A 20,058-nucleotide genomic window follows, 5' to 3' on the forward strand; every position below is an offset into this window, starting at 1 on the left:
GTATGCCATTTTTTCTTTATCCATCGTTGTTTCCGTGGACACTAGGTGGCTTCCATGTCTTGGCTATTGTCAGTAATGCTGGAGTGAGCATGGGGGTGTGTGTATCTTTTCAAGTTAGTGTTTTCATTTCCTTGGACAAATGCTCAGGATTGGAGTGGTTGCTGGATCGTGTGGTAGTTGTTCTTCTTCTTGAGGAGCTTCCATGCTGTTTTCCATCGTGGCTGCACCAGTTTCCATTCCTGCCAACAGTGCACCAGGCTCCCTCTTCTCCCCATCCTCACCAATACTCGCTATTCCTTGTCTTCTTGGTAATAGCTATTCTAAGGCGTGTGGGTGACATCTCCTCGTGGTTTTGATGTGCAGTCCCCTGCTGCTTAGGGATGCTGAGCACCTTTGCATGGACTGTTGGTCTCTATGTGTCTAGAATGTCCAATTTTAAAGAAAAAAAACCTTGGTTTCTTCCATACCCTGTCTTTGTCTTGCTGTGTGGTCCTAGTCTCACCCCAGATAGCCTACTTATCTTCTTTCTTCTCTGAACAAAAAGGAGGGGAGGAGTTCCCGCTCTGGTGCAGTGGGTTAAGAATCCAACTGCAGCACTTTGGGTTTCTGTGGAGGTGCTGGTTCAATCCCCAGCCCGGGCAGTGGGTTAAAGATCCTGCGTTGCCGCAGCTGAAGCTCAGATTTCAGTCCCTGGCCTAGGAACATCCATATGCTGCAGGTGCAGCCATTGGACCGAAAAAAAAAAAAGGGGAAAAGAAAAAAGCTTTGCTTAAGAGAATTCCATGTTGTCAGGCATTTAAACTTACTGTAAAATTTGGAGTTTCCGTCATGGCTCATTGGTTAATGAACCTGACTAGTATCCATGAGGTTGCGGGTTTGATCCCTGGCCCCACTCAGTGGCTTAAGGATCCAGCGTTGCTATGAGCTGTGGTGTAGGTCACAGACGCGGCTCAGATCCCACATTGCTGTGGCTGTGGTATAGGCTGGCAACTGGAGCTCCAATTCAGCCTGGGAACCTCCATATGCCATGGAGGCGGCCCTAAAAAGACAAAAGACAATAAAAATAAAAGTAAACTTACTGTAAAGTTTGGAACACCTGAACTACAGAATCATCGTAGGCAGAATCATCATAGTGGGTGGAATCTCAGATTTACAGTGAGCAGTTTAATGTCGGGTGAGAAATTAAATGATCTGCTTGCCCAGGGTCATGCAGGGCTTTGTCACGGCCCTTCCCACAAGCTGGGGACAATCTCTTCGGTTCCTTTGATGGTTTTCTCAACATCTTCTGGTTTTTCTTCTCTCTTTCCAAGAGACGAGGACTGAAGCAGCGATCCTTCCAAATGCAGTGCTTGTCTTCCTACCGAAACTAGTGACCCTGAAGGTCTCAGGTTGTGCCTGGTTGTGTCAGCTGCTTAACAACATGCTTAAAAACAGACTCTGTCTGTACATGCATAGAACTAATAGAAGGTATAGGAAGGAGATAACATTGGTTGATTCTTCATTGCGTAGCAGGTACTTAGGTGTTTTTTTTGTGTTTTGGGGTTTTTTTTGCACATATGTTTCTCACTTATTCTCACAAGGATCCTATGAGGTATGGTCCTTTTAATCTCATTCCGTGAACGAGGAAACAGAGACATGAAGGTATGAAGTGAATTACCCAATGCCACACAGATTATAAATGGTGAGGCGGGGATTACAACTCAGCTCATCTTGGCTCCGGATCTTTCATGTTTTTGCCTTAGGAGGTGGGGTGTGTGTGTGTCCGTGTGCATAACTGGAATTCTAAACTGGACAGTAACAGTCCTTTCATCGGAGTCCTCGAGGCGATGAGGGAGCCCTTCGTCACCAACAGCACCTGTTCTATAGGATGCCTTAAACACCTGTCGCTTTAATCGCAGGCTGGCTGTCGCCCGTGAGCCCGGGGTCGTATATTTGCTGAAAGTGATCAGATACGTCAGCTCTGATTTCTAGTAGATTTGAGAGAGAGAAACATGGGCAGTCTTTTGTCAGTGGCAACCTGGTTGAATTTGTTTTCCTTCTCAATTTTTAAAGCCCTTTTTCTTGCCTCGCCCTGATTTACCAGATGGCAACAGCATCCTTTGTATTACAGGCTACTGTTTGATTCAGATCGTGGCGTGGAGCCAGGTTTATTTAAGGACACGCCTAGGTTTTCCCTGAGCACCTGGTTTTGGCTCTAACCAGTAGAAAGTAATCATGTTTGACATTTGGAGGCATGGAGAACAGGAACTGAGCAAAAGGACCATACGGCACAGATTAGAACCACTTGCACGAGCAACCCTTTCGTCTGATAATGGCCCCTCACGTGGCTGTGTTACTGCGTCCTGGCGGGACAGGAACGGCTGTTTGGTTTATAGGCTTCCCTGTTCTCCTCAGGCAGACAGGCAGCCTTGGAAATATTGGTCTTGCTCAGCATCCTGGCATCCAGAATGGCTTGAAAAATCTGTCCCCATGATAAATTACAAACATTTATCCAGGCCTTGTGTTGGGTAACAATTTAAAAGAGAAGAAAAGAAAAATGACAAGAAGCAGGCTCATTGGTAGTAAAAACAATTCTTTATTGCTGCAGAACTTGTGCTAGAAAGCACTTCTCAAATCCCCACACGTACGCGTAGTCCAAAATGCAGAGGGGACCTAGCTGCTGCTACCCCCACCGTCTTTAGAGCTATGGCCTCCATCAGTACCTTCACCATCGGTAACATGGCCACCATCACCATCACCAGCACCAGCACCATCATCACCCCCACCATCACCATCACCTCCACCATCACCATCACCTCCACCACCACCACCTACCACCACCATCACCTCCACCATCACCATCACCTCCACCACCACCACCACCTCCACCGTCACACTCCACCATCACCATCACCTCCACCACCACCATCACCTCCACCACCACCATCACCTCCACCATCACCATCACCTCCACCATCACCATCACCTCCACCGTCATCACCTCCACCACCACCATCACCTCCACCATCACCATCACCTCCACCACCACCATCACCTCCACCATCACCATCACCCCCACCAGCAATCACCCCACACCACCAGCACCTCCACCAGCACCCCACCATCACCCACCCCACCACCAGCACGCCACCACCAGCACCTCCACCACCACCATCACCCTCCACCGGCAGCACCGCCACACCACCAGTCACCTCCACCACCACCAGCACCGCCACCATCAGCAGCACCGCCACCACCATCACCGCCACCGGCAGCACCGCCACCACCACCAGCACCGCCACCACCACCCCACCGCCACCATCAGCAGCACCACCACCGCACCGCCACACCAGCACCGCCACCGGCACACCTCCACCACCACCATCACCTCCACCACCACCAGCACCCGCACCAGCCTCAGCACCGCCACCCACCACACCGCCACCACCAGCACGCCACCACAACCAGCACCGCCACACCCCAGCACCTCACCGGAGCACCGCCACCACCACCAGCACCGCCACCACCACCATCACCGCCACCAGCAGCAGCACCGCCACCACCAGCACCTCCACCACCAGCACCTCCACCAGCAGCACCGCCACCACCACCATCACCGCCACCACCACCAGCACCGCCACCAGCAGCAGCACCGCCACCACCAGCACCGCCACCGCCACCACCAGCCAACCGCCACCACCACCAGCACCCACCGGAGCACCGCCACCACCACAGCACCGCCACACCACCACCAGTCACCGCCACCAGCAGCAGCACCGCACCACCAGCACCGCCACCACCAGCACCGCCACCACCACCAGCACCGCCACCACCACCAGCACCGCCACCGGCAGCACCGCCACCCCCACCAGCACGCCACCACCACCAGCACCGCCACCAGCAGCACGCACCTCCACCACCACCTCCACCACCAGCACCTCCACCACCACCATCACCGCCACCACACCATCACCTCCACCGGTCAGCACCTCCACCACCACCAGCACCGCCACCACCACCAGCCATCCACCTCCAGCAAGCATCACCGCCACCACCAGCACCCCACCCATCACCTCCACCACACCACTCCTCCACACAACCTTCCCCCACCACCACCTCCACCATCATCACCTCCAACCACACCTCCATCCAACCACACCTCACACCACCATCACCTCCCCGCATCACCCCCACCACCACACCTCACCACCACCATAACCTCCACATACATCACTCCACCACCATCACCTCCACCACCATCACTCCCACCCCATCACTCCACCCATCACCCCACCGTCATCACCTCCACCACCACCATCACCTCCACCACCACCATCACCTCCACCATCATCATCACCTCCACCACCATCACCTCCACCACCATCACCTCCACCTCATCATCCCCACCCCATCACTCCCCAACACCTCACCTCACCACCCCCTCCACCACCACCATCACCCCCACCATCACCATCACCTCCACCACCACCTCTACTACTAAGCATCTCTTAACAGCAGATCCTGTGCTAAGCACTTTCAGGCGTTATCTCATTAATCTCCATGGCACTGCTGGGAGGTAGTGGTTTTGAAACCAGATCTGCTCGACATGTGGTCTCCAACTCCAGGGACTCCAAGGAGCCGGAAGTCTGCTGTTACCATTTCTTCCTCATCATAGTCACCATCATCTTCTTTCCCCTTCTCCTGACTGTTTCTTACATTCATGCAATGCTTAGGTTTTTGGTTGTTGTTCTATTCTTATTTTCCTTTTTAGGGCCACACCCACAGCATGTGGAAGTTCCTAGGCTAGGAATTGAATGGGAGCTGCAGCTGCCGGCCTACACCACAGCCACAGCCACAGCAACACCAGATCTGAGCCGCGTCTGCGACTTGCACTGCAGCTCATGACAACGCCAGATCCTTAACCCACTGAGCGGGACCAGGGATTGAACCTGCAACCTCATGGATAGTCGGGTTCATTACCACTGAGCCACAACAGGAACTTCCTGTACGATGCTTTGTTTTGCTTTATGAGTCACTTCCTTAGTTATTGAGTTATTTTCTCTACTACTGTCTTTTCAGATAATTACAATGATTATAATTTTCCACACAAGGAAACTAAGATTCAGCAAGTTCAATGGCTTGCCCTTCCTCATCTACCCTGGATTGAGAACCCCCTTTTTTATGATACTGTAGAGGAAATGGGTTTGAAAAAGAATTCCTTTGATTGCAGAGAATTCCTTTGATTACAGTGAGTGACCAAGTCCTGGTGGGTAGCTTTATGTCACGTCCCTGTGATTCTGACTCATGAACACTTGACTGACACAAGAGAATCTCAAATATGTATTTCCCCATTTTGCCGTTATTTCACCTTATTGTTGGGACTTCATGGAAGAGGTGACACTGGGCTGGGACAGGATTTTGACAAGTTGACATGGCAGGGAGGGAGGTCCCGTCACGACTCAGTGGTGATGAACCTGACTAGTATCCTTGATGCAGGTTCAATCCCTGGCCTTGCTCAGTGAGTTAAGGATCCGGCATAGCCATGAGCTGTGGTGTAGGTCGCAGACATGACTTGGATCTGGTGTTGCTGTGGCTGTGGTGTAGGCTGGCAACTGCAGCTCCAACTCAACCCCTAACAACAACAACAACAAAAGAGTGGGATGGCAATGTGGCTGCTGCGAACAGAGGTGGCAGTGTGGGCCAAGCCTCAGAGGCCAGGAGTCTTTAGGGTCTCTGGGGCCAAGCTAAGCAGCCGTCGCTTAGGGACGGGAGACTGGACACCAGACTAAAAAAGGCATGTCAGGGTCACATGGGCATGCGTGTCAGTTTCCCATTAAAACAGCTCAGATGTTCTGCCTTTTGGCCAAGGAGGTGGCAGGTAAGTTGGACAGAGTTTCTCTCACCCTGTGGAAGAATAACCTGCCAGCATAGGTTGTGCCAGGGAAGTCTGGAGGGGAGGGCGGGGTTTCAAGCAGGGTCAGCGCCCCCGGCTGTGGCCGCAGGAAGGGAGGGAGGAGGCTTCTCCAAGCGCTCGGCTCTGCATTTCTCTCGTTCCCACCACATCCCTCTGACCTGCCCGAGGCTTTCCTGTTTCAGGTCATCGTTACTGACCTCCCCAGCCTTGGAGCACCTCCCACTCCCTGCCCGCCACACATTTCATTCCAACCTAGGGGGTCGTCTCCTGGGAATTAGTGGTGTTCTTATGTAAGATCCCCAACCTCCGGTGGAGCGAGGAGCTGCCGGGACGTCGGGGACCCTCAGACAGTGACGGATCATCTGGAGGAGGGAAGCTGATGCAGCCTCTGAAGTCCAAGTGGCATTTTATTTTATTTTATTTTGTCTTTTTTTAAATTTTATTTTGTCTTTTTAGGGCCACACCCATGGCATATGGAGGTTCCCAGGCTAGGGGTCGAATCAGAGCTATAGCTGCCGGCCTACGCCAGGCCACAGCAACGCAGGATCCAAGCCGTATCTGCGACCTACACCACAGCTCATGGCAATGCTGGATCTTTAGCCCACCAGTAGATGCCAGGCAGCTCCCTGAGTGGCATTTTATTTAGTAGTTCTGCTCAGTCACAGCCCAGGCCGTCCCACTCACCGTCTCCCCGCTGATCCTTGCTTATCAACCATTACACACCCTCGCCCTGCATTTCAGCCTTTCCTCTAAACTTTGCTGCCCGGGGTTCTGAATTCTGCTGACCACTCACCAGGCCATCCTACTGACCTTGAAGGGAAACGGTTTGTCCATCTTGTAAATTTCCGGAGCCTCTCCATGGCAAGTCCTGGAAGCAAGGGGAGTATCGGTTTCATGAGAAAATTCCCTGAGGAAGGGGAGCTGGTGACTCTCAGACCTCTTAGGACCAGCAGCCCGGTGTTTGCATTCCTCACGGCAGGTCAGATGGATGCACAGACAGGTGCCTCCAAGGCCTGGCTCCCTTCTGAAGGTAGCTGATCCCACACTGTGAATTTGACCTGACAAGTGTCAAGCAACTCATTCTAACCTAGCCATGATTTCGCCCTCCGGGCTGTGGTGCTCTCAGCCTGGCCGATGGGGGTCTGGGGGCTTCGGAATCAGACCAGCCCACTCTCTCTGCAGCTGGTGTCTGTTCGTCCTACCGTCACTTCTCTCCACCCCCACTGCTGTCCCCGCGGCCACTGTCCTGGCTCAGACCACATCAGTCCCAGAGGGACAAGCTTTGCATCCAGCCCTCGAGTGTTTATTGAGTTTCCACCAGGCGGCAGGGCCTGCTTTTGGGAGCTGAGCTCCCCACTGGGTATGACGTATGCGGTGGTGATAGAGCAAAGGAAAATGCAGCAGGGAGAGGGCGGGACAGGGGTCAGGGTGCCGTTTCAGGCTGGGCAGAGAAGGCGTTCTAGCAGAGACTAGATGGAATTGCTGGATAGAGCCATGTGGATTCCTGGGAACGAGCAGGAGGAAAAGCCAGCAAGGATGTGTTTGTTCTGTTCCTGATGGAAAGAAGGCGGAGGCCCTTCACCTTGGCTCTGAGTGAGCTGAGCAGGAGGAGATGTAGCCTGGTTGATGTTCTAAGAATGTCATTCTTTGGTGTTCCTGTGTGGCTCGATGGTAATGAATTTGACTGGTATCCATGGGGACGCAGGTTGGATTGCTGGCCTCACTCAGTGAGTTGAGGATCGGGCATTGTCGTGAGCTGTAGTGTAGGTCACAGATGTGGCTCAGATCCGACATTGCTGTGGCTGTCACATAGGCCAGCAGCTGCAGCTCTGATTCGGCCCCTCACCTGGGAACTTCCTTATGGCTCGGGTGCATTGGGGAGGCCCCTGCAGTGGTCCAGGGGGGCCTGGGGGCAGGCCAAGTGGGTGGTGGGTCATGTGTGGCAGCGTGGATTCTAACAGAAGAGCAGAAATGGCCCACGTGACCTGGCTGCCCCGGAGTAGGGCCTGCACCATTTCACCCTGATGATGAAAACTACGTGGCTGTGAAAAAGGACGGGGAGGCTCCCTGTTCGCTGATAAAGGGTGCACCCAACAGACGTCAGGCGCACGTGGAAAAAAAAAAATTATCAGCAGCTTGTATGGTATAGTTTGCAAAGAAACAGGGGGAGAGAGAGAATGTGTCCATGCGTGCGTGCACATGGGCATGCATGCAGATGGGTGTGCCAAGCTTGTCTAAACATAAAATGCTTCTGGAAAGATTAACCTACATCTGGCAGGATTAGTTGCCTTCAGGGGACGGGGCTGAGTGGCGGGGGGGTGGGGGCAGATAAGGACGTTTTTCTCAGGGGAACCCTTCTCTACATTTTGACTTTGGGGCCCTGCATTGCCCCAGTCATCTAAGTGACAGCCCTGGCATCCACGCGGAAGCTCCTGGGCCCCAGCTTCTTCCCGACCCCACTGCTCCCCTGCAGGCCTCCGGGAGGGGGGGGGTGTCGTTAAACAGGGCTTTTCCACCAGACAGTGTTATTAGCCGGGCTCTGGGCACTGCCTGCCTGTTAATTTTGGTTCTTCTTTTGTGCTCAGGGAAAGAAGGGTGAGGCGGGCCCTCCTGGAACCCCTGGATTGCCGGGGCATCAGGTAACTACTGGCTTTAAATTCTCCTCCACAGCAGCGTGCTGTTTTCTCGGACTAAACAAATGATCAGGTAGCCGTTCTCAGGTTAGTAGTCGGAATCTTGCATGCTACCTCATCAAAGCATTGAGAAGAATGCTCGGTGGGTCATTGTCCCCCCACTGCAGGTGTGGGGAGAAGGGCCTTCTCTGGTGCCTGGAGAAATGTAGGTGGATGGGGAAGCACCTCCCCTGCCCCCGTCTTTCAGACTCAGCTCTGGTGTGACTTCCGCTGGCTCCACCCTTTGTCTGGCTCCCCACTCCCAGTTTCACACGTGCTGTCACTGTGGTCTCCTGGGGACCAGCCACCCTCCCCCTGCCATGGGCAGGCTTGGGGTCACTGTTCCCACTTCAGAGTTGGGGGGTGAGAGTCCCAGATGCAGAGAGACTCGCTCAGGGGCACTGCCTTCTGGGCAGACATCTCCTACCCTCCCCAGGCCACCTTGGCCCTAACCCCTCTCTCTGTCCCCTTTATCTATAAATGTGACGTCACCGTGAGCCCCACCTCAGTATGGGCAGGACGGCCGCCTGGCACTGGTGGGTGTTCAGACTTCCCTTCAGCCTCCCTGGCCTCCCACCCCCCATCAGGGTCAGTGAGTTCCCAGAAGGCAGCCCCAGGAGGGGAGGGCACGCGGTTACCGAGGGGAGGGACCTGGTTCAAATTCCAGCCCTCGCCACCTCCGTCTGAGGCATCATGGACAAGTTCAGTTTCACTGTTTGTTACAAATTCCAAAAAAGCCATAAAGGGGGCGGGTGATACTGTGGGCACCAGTCCTGCACACACTTCATACCTCAGCGCAGGAAAAGTGGCTTTGGGAGGCGCAGTCCGCAATGTCCCCTGGGTGGGTGCCTCCCTGGCAACGCCAAAGGACAGTGTGGCCACCGCCCCACGGGTGGAGGGGCAGGCGTCCAGGAACAGGTGGGCACCAAAGCCCACCTTGGTCGAAGCTCAAGAGGAAGCAGCACATGTGGCCCGAGCCCTTGATGAGCCTGCCCACCTGCTGCTGCCACCACCCGGGAGGACAGGATGGCGGCCCTGCCGGTGCTCACTGTCCCTCGGGGACACCATCACCGGGGTCGCGTCCCACATCTTCTCTACCAAGGAGCCAGGTGTGATGGGGCAGGAAGAGGTCCAGGTAGTCTAAGTCCTGGGAGGGCCCCTCAGCCTCTTTTGGGGCCCAGACGAGGGTCCCTTCCCTGACCCGAAAATCCAGGTTGACTGTTGCAGCAGAAACGAAGGTACAGGGTGTTCTGCTCCTCCAGGCAGAGGGCAGAGGGTACACGTGTTCAGGTTCTGCTGTTACCAAGATGCCCTCCTTGGCGCTCATGTGTAATTGTGTTTATACTGTGTAACCACCTGTGAGAAAAGAAGGCTTATCCCATTTCAAATCTAAAGAAATTGAGCTCGGCGTGTAATTCGCTTTGCTCATAATGAGAAGAGCCAGCGCTGCAGCCTCAGAGAGCGCCAAGCCCCCGGTGGCTGGCATTCTAGAAGAATCTTTGGTGCCTCTTTTTCAAGATGAGGATTTTCACTGGCTGGAATGTTGTAGACTCAACATACACATTCTAGGTGGGTGGCTCCTGCATGCTGCATCAGGCACGGTGGGCATTGGTCTGGTCACCTGTTTCTGTAAAGGTGGCTGCGGTCATCAGGACGGCCGGAATCCTCAGGGTTGGTGGGAACACAGCCAGGGCGGGGCCGGCCCCACGCGGCCCAGTAGGTATTCGGTCCTGGGTGTCTACACCGAAGCCCCCCGAGGGGACAGCCATGACCCCCTGGAGCCCCATCCCTGGAGAGGAGGACTCACAATTACAAGCAATTTGGGAGGAAAGCAAACATTTCCAAGTCGTGCAGGGAGGGCGATTGCCATGCTAATTTATGGAAGTAATTTTCATGCATCTTCACACTCCATCCGGCTTCATAAATCTGCTCCAATTGCAACGAGGTGGTTTTAGGAATAGGTACTTGCTGTTCCGTTATTAATAATGATAATTGGGGCAATCGGTTGTTGATACATCATCGTAATGACGGAGCACGTTGAATAGCTGTTTAGTCACCGTGGTCTTAAGAAGGATCAGATGTTCTGTTAATACTAATTAGCCTTATTGGTTAATTAATAGAGTCATTACTTTGTTGTTCTCTATTGGTAATAATTAAAACAGCTATTTTGGAGTTCCCATCGTGGCACAGTGGCTAACGAATTTGACTGGGAACCACGAGGTTTTGGGTTCGATCTCTGCCCTTGTTTAGTGGGTTAAGGATCCGGCATTGCCGTGAGCTGTGGTGTAGGTTGCAGACGCGGCTTGGATCCCGTATTGCTGTGTCTCTGGTGTAGGCCGGTGGTTACAGCTCCGATTAGACCCCTAGCCTGGGAACCTCCGTATGCCATGGGAGCGGCCCTAGAAAAAACAAACAAACAAAAGAAACAGCTATTTTGTTGTTAACATTTAGATCTGTTGGCTCACTTGTCACTCTCTTGAATAATTAGGTGTATCGGTGATTTAGGTATTTTTATTAATGATAAAAAGAGAAGACAGTGAAAACTCCCAACTGCTGGGGTGGTTTCAGATGCCTTCATTGACCCAAAGATGTGAGGAGGGCCCCCCCCTCTTCGTGATGGTTCTGGAGACGGAAGTCAAGTCCCTCCCCCAAGCCCGTTTAGGTGCACAAGGCCACCTAGCATTTGACTCCAGGCCACCTTAAACCAAAGGCCTGTTTCATCTCTTTATGTCATCATTACCACTCATAAAGATATCAATAGTCAAATCATTTTAGTTTAAAATAACCTTCCGGGGTGGGCGATAGTTCCCGTTGTGGCTCAGTGAGTTATAAATCCAGCTAGTATCCATGAGGATTCGGGTTCGATCCCTGGTCTCGCTCAGGGGGTTAAGGACCTGGCATTGCCTTGAGCTGTGGTGTAGGTCACAGATGTGGCTCGGATCCCATGTTGTTGTTGCTGTGGCTGTGGTGTAGGCCGGTGGCTGCAGCTCCAATTCAACCCCAGCCTGGGAACCTCCACGTGCCCCCTCTGGAGTTCTGTTGTGCTACAGCGGGTTAGGGATCCAGTGCTTAATCAGAGCCCTGTGAGGATCCGCACACAAATTCTCCTGCCCTCCTTCCCTAAAGAAAGGAAGTGACGTGTCTTCTTCCAAGAGGCACTTCATGATTCGACAAGTGCAGGTCGAGGGTGTCCTCTGTGCCAGGGCCTGGGCTGGCTGCTGGGTTCAGTATCTTGTGAAGACAGTTGTGAGGCCGGAAAGAACTCACACTGTCAGTCCTAGGAAAGGTTCTTTTTTTTTTTGGCCGCACCCACAGCATAGGCAGACGTTCCCAGGCCAGAACCAAACCCGCACCACAGCAGTGACTTGAGCCACAGCAGTGCCAGTGCCAGTTTCTTAACCTGCTGAGCCAACAGGGAGCTCCTGGAAGAAGTTCTTAAGGCATCCATCCCATACGTCATGCGGAGTTCCGCAACCAGGTAGCTGGGATGGCCTGGGCTCCTGCAGGAAGAACGGGAAACGGACTCAGGAGAATCCGATGTGTGTAACCCATCCTCCTGAGCATGTCCTCACCAGGGTCCCAGCTTTCTCACCCGCGTCGTTGGGTGGTCTTTGAGCTCAGCAGCCCCTCCGTGTTCTCTCCCTCTGCCCCGACTGGGAGACGGGCCTGTGGAGGCTCAACACGGCCCCGAGGGTGGGGGGCACCTGCTGACTCAGCTCTCCTCCAACAAATGGCTGCAGATCGGTTGTACGTGCAGGTCCAGAGCTCATGGCCAGTCACGTGCCGCCTCCTCATCCTCAGAGACGACAGTTCACACTCCCCGTCTGAGTTTAATTCCACGGCATCCTCTGCTTCTCCCTTGCTGCACGGCCCGTGGTCTTGCCTGTACTTCCTAGAGGAGGTGGAAGCCAGCAGAGGAGACCCCGTCCACCCCCTGCCTTAGCCTCCCCTCCCCACTCGGCCCTCCTCTGGCTCCACTGGAGGAAGGTCCCTGCTCCACCGGTGAGCCGTCCCTTCCCTTGGGTCTTGGTTTCAGCCTCCCCCCGCAAGGCCTTCACTCCAGCGTGGACCAGCCCCTCTGTAGGGTCCTTCCCACCAGCACACACATGCCACCCAGCTCAGAAACAAAACTCACTCCGTCAGAATGCCTCCAGCTACGGCTGCTTTCCCTGTTCCTGTTTTAAATTTTATTTTATGGCCATGCCCATGGCCTACGGACAGTCTCAGATCAGGGATTGAATCTGTGCCGCAGCTGCAGCCATGCCAGAACCTTTAACCCACTGTGCGGGGCCAGGGGTAGAACCCTCACCTCCATGGCTGCTGCAGTCAGGTTCTTAACCCAGTGCACCACAGCGGGCGCTCCGCTCTTCTTTTCCCGGCAAAACCTTTCGGAAATCATCTCTGCTCTCGGATCGACCTCCTCGCCCGACTTTCCACCTCGCCTGAGGCCACTCATGTCTGCTTTCCTCTTGACGGGCCACCGAAACCGTGTCTTTCCAGGCCAGCGATGCCTGATCCCTGACAGGGACGGAGGTCAGTTCTCTGGCCTCGTCCTGCCCCGCTTCTCAGTTGCTCGCTCTCTTTCTTCCTTGAGGTGCTTCCCTCCCTCGGTTCCCGGCAGCGCAGGTGTGGTTTTCCTGCCGCAGTCCAGCTGCTGTGTCTGGCTGTGCTTCGCTGCTCCCCCAGCACGAGGTGTGTTCTGGAAGGAGAGAACCCGAAGGCCCCCACCCCACACCGTCCCTCCCATGACCTTGTGCAGGCGGTTCGGCATCCATCCTTGTGCCCGGGTGCCTGGACCTCCGTCCCATCACAGCCCCTCCCCAGCTCCTGCCTCCTCGGCAGCCCCGCCGTCCTGAATCCCTCACACCTCGTCTGTGAAGAGGACTAAGGGTGTGGAGTCTTGGGAGCTCAAGCAGGTTTCTTTTGTGGGAGGCAGGGAGCCGCTTCATGCCTAAAATTCCAAAGACCCCTCAAGTATGTGTAGAAAAAGTAGGAAATTCATAAATCGCCACGATGTAGCAGTGAAGCATCTAGTTTCATTTGGAAACTTCGCAACGATGTGGCTCAGATGGCCATTCTTGTTGGGGTTTTGTTCACCTTATTTGCAGAAGAAAGAAGGCAAAGCGAGGATACTGATGAAAGTTGGTCAGAATGCTGGGGGGTGGGTCCAGTCTCAACAGCAGTCCTTGCCTGTCATTGGTAAGGTCCCAAGGCCAAGATTTCAAAGTGTCACTTGCTCCATCCAGGAAAGCCGATGTCATGGTCAGTGCCTGCGTAGAGCGCTCGAGCCCGGGGTCACCAGCCTTCTTTGGTGCCCTCCCCTGCCCTCATCCATTAGGGGACCTTGCACTGGTACCTACCCAGGCCACTGTCCAGCGCTGCCAGCTCCACGCAGATGTCTCCTCGTGAAAGTAGGTGCTACCCACAAAGACTTGCCAGCACTGAATGAGCAACACAATGCCAGGTCCTGGTGCCACCAAAAGTTTGGTTCGATAATGTTGCCTTTCTCTGCCCTCTGTTGACTCACCAGCGCCCCCAGAGGGAGGAACGGGAACTGTCCACCGTTGTAGCAACCTTGGCCATTTTTTAGTATTTCTTGCCCTCTAGTGGTGACGTGATATTGTTCTCGCTGAAGGCACAGCTCTCTCAGCGGTGTCCCCAGTGGACGTCTTCAAACATTCCTTGAGCCCCTGCTCTATTTCAGGCCCTGGGCTTGCCGCCGGCCAGACGAGATGCAGGGGGAAGAGGAGGGGCCTCTGCCTTTGAGGGCGCGTGGGTCAGATGAACACACTTACACTGGCCTTCAGCTTGGGGGGGGGGCGGTGATTAATTCTGCCTGGGGAATTGCAGAACGTTTCAGAAAGGTGGAGACATCTGCCTGAGAAGGGAGACACATGGGAGGGCTTTTCTGGAGAGACAGCTGAACAGAGGCGAGAGGTACATCTGCTAGAGCTTGTGTAGTGGAGAGAGGGGGCTTTAAACAGACCTGTGTATTCATCCCGGTGATTCAGGGCTGAAGATGCTGGGGAACCACTGTTCTAGAAGATACTCATTAATAGATTAACCCACCGTGTGTATTCACAACATGTGTATATAGTATAGTATATTATGTTATGTTATATTCATTTTCTTTTTTGGTCGCCCCACAGCATATGGAATTCCTGGGCCAGGGATCAGATCCCAGCCATGGCTGCAACCTGTGCCACAGCTGCAATGATGCTGGATCTTTACCTCACTGTGCCAGGTGGGGGATGGAACCTGCATCCCAGCGCTCCAGAGATACCACTGATCCCATTGTGCCACAGCAGGAGCTCCACATCTATTTATTTTAAGTGCTCCAATATTTTAAATGTATAGCGGAATAGGTAACGTAACAGACAGCAATAGACCCACATAGACCCGCACAGGTTAACATTTTGCCAATTTATTTCAGATCTTTCCTTTTTTGCTTTTGTTCCTTTTTGTTGAAAAAGTAAGGTCTTTGAAATAAAGCTGCATCGCTGTGTCCCTGTCCTCTCTTCTCTCAAAGGACCATGTGCCCGGGCGGCCACTCCCGCACATTCGCGTAACCCAGGCCGTGCTCTCTTTACAGGGCCCCCCAGGATCACCTGGCGTTCCAGGCCCCCCTGGACCCGGAGGCCCCCTGGTGAGACTGGCTTTGATTTTTCTCTTCCCAGGGCACTTAGAAGGAAATTTCCTGGCTGTGGGAGCTGGGGACACCTTTGTGTAGGGCCACCTGACTGTCTGAGACCAGAGCAAAGGCAGCCACTGCTGGGGGCCCTTAAATTGCAAGTGGCACCTGAGGTCCCGGAGCACATCGGTGGCTGCTCTAAAGAAGAGCTTTGGGAGGCGCGGGGGTCTGGGGTTGCCCTTTGGGGTCTTTCAGGAGTGGGTGCTTTGGCTCAGAGACCTTCCCCTCCTCCCCCACTTCAGGAGCATCTGGGAAAGTTGCCTGTGGGCAGAGCATGGGGGGTGGGGACCTGCCGGGGGTGGGGGAGGGGCCCAGCCATCCCACCAGGTGGGAACGAAGGTGACGGTGGCCCCGGCTGCAGCCCCGAGGAGCCCTGGGCTGGCCAGCCTTGGAGCTGTGACATCGCACATCAGGGCCACCAGATTTCCCGAGAGCTGGGCTCCTGCCCGGAGAGGCGCTGGGAGGGAGGCTTGCATGCCTGGAAGAGTTCAGACTCACGTTCCCTGTGGTCCCTCTGCAGGGTTTACCTGGAGAGATCGGCTTCCCGGGAAAACCCGGGCACCCCGGGCCGGCGGTGAGTGACCAGAGCCCCGCCCTCTCTCCCTGGCTCTGCATCGGGCCCGCGGGCTGGACACCAGGGCCCCTTCCCTGTAACCAGGCCTTTCACGTTGGTCTGTTTTTTTCCCTCTTGGCCCAGGGACCACCTGGAAAGGACGGGCTGAATGGACCCCCAGGCCTGCCGGGCCCCAAGGTCGGTGTGAGTTTGGGAATGAAAATACAGATGCCAAAGAGATGCTTGATTGTTGGTGAATAAAAGTACATGGAGCCTGGGCCCTGGGTCACGCTTGGCGTCTTGAGGGGCTCGGGAATATTCGGGTTTGCAAGGTCAGGGGCAGGCCAGCCCCTTACTTCCACTCAGGTAACTGGGGGACCATGTGAGGCCCAGGACTTTCATCTGTTAGGAGCATGTACTTAATTTATCTGCGAGGAGGAAAACCTTTCAGATCCTCTTACACACATAATAAGAGACTTCAACGTCAGATATATTCTGCTGGGGCTCATTACCCTAAGATCATTGAGAAAAGAGGCAGAGGTTAACTGTCGGAAAACTGGGAAGCGAGTTCGCGGTTTACCCACTTCAGATCGACAATTAAAATGCCATGCAGCCAGCATTTTAACGAGTGAACTTCACCCTCTCCTGGCAAAAACATACAGACGTCCAAGGATGTGTGTCAGCAGACCTTGAAAAGCAACGTTTGGATATTCTGGGGAAATGCAGCATCCTTTTCCATAAGCAGATTTAGAAAACTCCCACTTTTTCATGACAAGATACAGAATACGTATGGATTTAACTTAATTTTCTGGGCAGTTTATGCAAATATTCTCCATCCTGCTGACTTGTTTTCCAAGACACAAGGGCTAAGCAGGTATTTGTAGTCTCGGCGCTTAGGCTAAAGCTTCCTTCCTCTGAACCCGTGGGTAGGAGAACAGCATTTCTCTTCAGTTACGTCCTTATAAATCAAAGGTGGGCGTTCCCGTTGTGGCGCAGTGGTGAACAAATCCGACTAGGAACCATGAGGGTGCGGGTTCCATCCCTGGCCTCCCGCAGTGGGTTAAGGATCCAGCGTTGCCGTGAGCTGTGGTGTAGGTCACAGACGTGGCTCGGATCCCACGTTGCTGTGGCTGTGGTGTAGGCTGGCAGAAACAGCTCCGATGAGACCCCTAGCCTGGGAACCTCCATATGCTGCGGGTGCAGCCCTAAAAAAAGGACAAAAAGACAAAAAAATAAAAAAATAAATCAAAGGTTGAGCCATCGACTCTGGCATCTTGGGGTGGTTTGAGCTGCTGGTTTGGGTCCCCAGGGTCACACAGAACTCAAGTTCGGTACACGTGCGTCCCAGGGGTCTTCCTTCCAGCCTGTGTCTGGTCCCCGGTGTGTCACCTACGAGCCCAGCCCCTCCTGCTTACTCTTCGTTGCTTTCCTTGCAGGGAGACCCCGGAGAGAGAGGGGAGGACGGTCTGCCTGGACAGCCTGGCCCGCGGGTAGGGACTCGGCCTCCTTCCCTCACGCTCCTTACTCTAAACGGCGCGCTTGGGTCGTGTGCAAACCTCGGTGCCAGGGCAGGGCATCTCTGTGGGCTGGGGTCGAGCAGGAAGCACCGTGGTGACACCCTCACCCCAGGACTGGCAGCAGCAGAGCCTCTGCATCTCGAGGCCAGAGGAGCAAAGGGGCAGGCACGGTCCTGGGACCCAAGGAGACCTGTGGCTGGAGGAGAGAGCACCCAGGGGGAGCAGTGGCCTTGGGAAGAAGTCCTGTCGCTCGCCCCACAGCACCTCACGCCCTCCCGGGTTAAGAACTAGTTCAGGGCAGTGACTGGGTCTTGGCCACCACGGTCCCCTCTCCCAGCCCAGGGTCCAGCGTGTGGCAGGCACTCTCAGCAAGGGTTCCCTGGGTGGGTGCGTAACAGACCTGGCCCAGCAAGGACACAGCATGGCCTGGACAGAGCCCAGAGACCCGTGGTGACCCTGCCGCCCCGGGAGGCAGGACTCAGGTCGCCTGGCTGTCAGTGAAGGGCTGATGGGCAGATCCATGGCCCCGAGCTTCCCTGCTGCCTTGCGTTTTCACCAAGTGGTCATCCTTGAGAAAACCAAATGAAAACAGAGCAGAACATGCCCAGGTTGTCAGCCCCCCCCCCCCCCCCCCACATCTCGGGATGCCCGCGGGGCGCAGGGTGGGAGAAGCATCTTCTTGGAAACCCTGCATCTCAGATTCAGCGATGCTGAGACCTGGCCCTCTTGCTCCCAGCAGGGCACAGCGAGCCATCCTGCTACCACTCACAAGCACAGCAGCCTTTCATTTTTAAGACTCAGCTTTCTCTTTTTAAGAAATATTTATAATGATCCCCAAAGACTGAAATGTAATGATGTGTAACGTGCCATGTTTTGTCCACGCAAATGCTGCCCCGGGGGTTTGTGGGTGAATCTCATGGTCTCATAAGCACCCGCCCACCTTCCAGTGCTTGATGGATTGGCTGAAATTCAGTCACGTCCCGAAAATAACTTAAAGCGTCTGCATAGTTTGCTATTATTTTCCATTTTTGACTTCATGGATTTTATGGAGTCACCCAGACCTTAGAGCTGTGTTTCTTCAGATCTGCGAGCTGGCAAATCCTTCTAGGCTGACACTGTATGAATTTCAACACTCCATTCAACAGTCTTCAGAGGCAATCTATCCCCATTGAGTTCCCTGTGAATGATTCTGCAGATGAAGGTGCTCCATCAGGAGAAGTTTTAGGGTGACGTTAGAGAGGCCCTCTGGGCCCCTTAGTCTTTTCATCTATATATACATTTTTTTTTATGGTTGCACCTGCAGCATATGGAAGTTCCTGGGCCAGGGATAGAATCCAATCAACACCCGATCCTTTAACTCACTGGACCGAGCTAGGGATCGAACCCCAGCCTTAGTAGTGACCTGAGCCACTACAGAGACATTGCCGGATCCTTAACCTGCTGCTCCACAAGGGAACTCCTACATGTTTTGTATTTATGCTAACCCCTAATGGCTGAAGGATTTAGAGACGTCTATTACTGTAGCTTATGTGTCATTTTTGTATGATTTCCAGTGTAATATGTTTAAAGCATTTCTCTAGAAGGTTCGAAACTGTGAATTATGATACTTGTAGAACATACTTTGTAGCTTCAAAGGAGACCTGGCAGGAGGTCCTGTTTGTTAGTTTATTTTGACATCGTGCCAACTAAAGATGGATCTCTTTGAAGGAGGTTATGGATACGTCTTGGGTGGCAGGTTCTTAAGTCCCCTCAGGGAACCAACTGATTGCAGGGTGAGTCACTGCATTGACCTCTTCGGCTCATGTCAAGAATTCAGAGTGGCGCCCAGCCCTCCATGGGTGGTGCCTTTGGCTTAGGGTTTGGGGGGCACTTCACATGGCCTTCAAAAGGCCTTCTACCCAACCTCAGCCCCCAGCGCCTTTCTCAGCACGTGAGAACCAGTTGCCCCTGCAGAGGTGTTACCGTCCCAGCAGCTTTAAAGTGAGCATTTGTGTAGCAAGCATTTGCACAGTTCTGGTTAGCGCGGTTCTTACTGACTGTGCTTGTAAACACTGGGAGTTGATGGGGGAACTGGAGGGCGTCTAGAATGTCTCTGTGCACTGACTCTGGACACCAGCGGCCCTGGTGGCACCAGAGCGGCCAGAAGAAATGCGTGCAAGCTGCTAAAGCATGTTTTTAGCTTCTTTGCTTTCTTTCTTTTTCCTTTCTCTCTGCTAAGTGGTGGTGCGCTACAGCCTTCAGTGCCAGCGGCGTCTGGCATCACTGCAGCGAAAATCCTTATGTGTCATCACACCCATTCATTCGTTCATTCTTTCATGTGCCCGTTTATTTCTCAGAAAACCACATTTCCTTATGGAGATCCACTAAGGGCTTTACTCAGTAGCATCGTGTTAGAAAGAAATTGGCGTCGGAGAAGTTAGTCTTCCTCGAGACACTGGACATGGCTGTCAAAAGAAAAGAAAAAAAATAGGGAAGAAACGACAGTCTCTCCGCCCCCCCACCACCCCTCTCTGCATCAGTGACTGACAGGGACCTGGGAAGCCCAGCAGCCTGATGCTGTGGGGTCAGAGGAGAGGCCCCTGTGCCCGCCACCCGCCTCAAACGTGTCTGCAGAACGCTAGGCAGGGACCTGATGGCCGAGGACGAAACTTCATCCAAGCTCCTGGAACCAGTGTGTCCCCGCTGGGGGCTGGCTTTCCAGTGTAACTTTGGATGTTTAGTGACATTTCATC

At 53.9% G+C, this 20,058-nt stretch overlaps 1 protein-coding gene across 2 annotated transcripts in view; it reads left to right on the forward strand.

Moving 5' to 3' along the window:
- Nucleotides 1–20,058, forward strand: part of COL22A1 (collagen type XXII alpha 1 chain) — a 249,072-nt gene that overhangs the window by 121,058 nt on the left and 107,956 nt on the right. For both annotated transcript variants that reach the window (XM_047783198.1, XM_047783199.1), the window contains exons 23-27: nt 8,479–8,532; nt 15,158–15,211; nt 15,777–15,830; nt 15,954–16,007; nt 17,246–17,299. In XM_047783198.1, the coding sequence (XP_047639154.1) occupies nt 8,479–8,532; nt 15,158–15,211; nt 15,777–15,830; nt 15,954–16,007; nt 17,246–17,299 (270 nt within the window). The remainder of the gene's footprint in view (nt 1–8,478; nt 8,533–15,157; nt 15,212–15,776; nt 15,831–15,953; nt 16,008–17,245; nt 17,300–20,058) is intronic.

This window comes from Phacochoerus africanus, chromosome 6, assembly GCF_016906955.1.
Source record: "Phacochoerus africanus isolate WHEZ1 chromosome 6, ROS_Pafr_v1, whole genome shotgun sequence".
In the NCBI taxonomy this organism is placed as follows: Eukaryota; Metazoa; Chordata; class Mammalia; order Artiodactyla; family Suidae; genus Phacochoerus; species Phacochoerus africanus.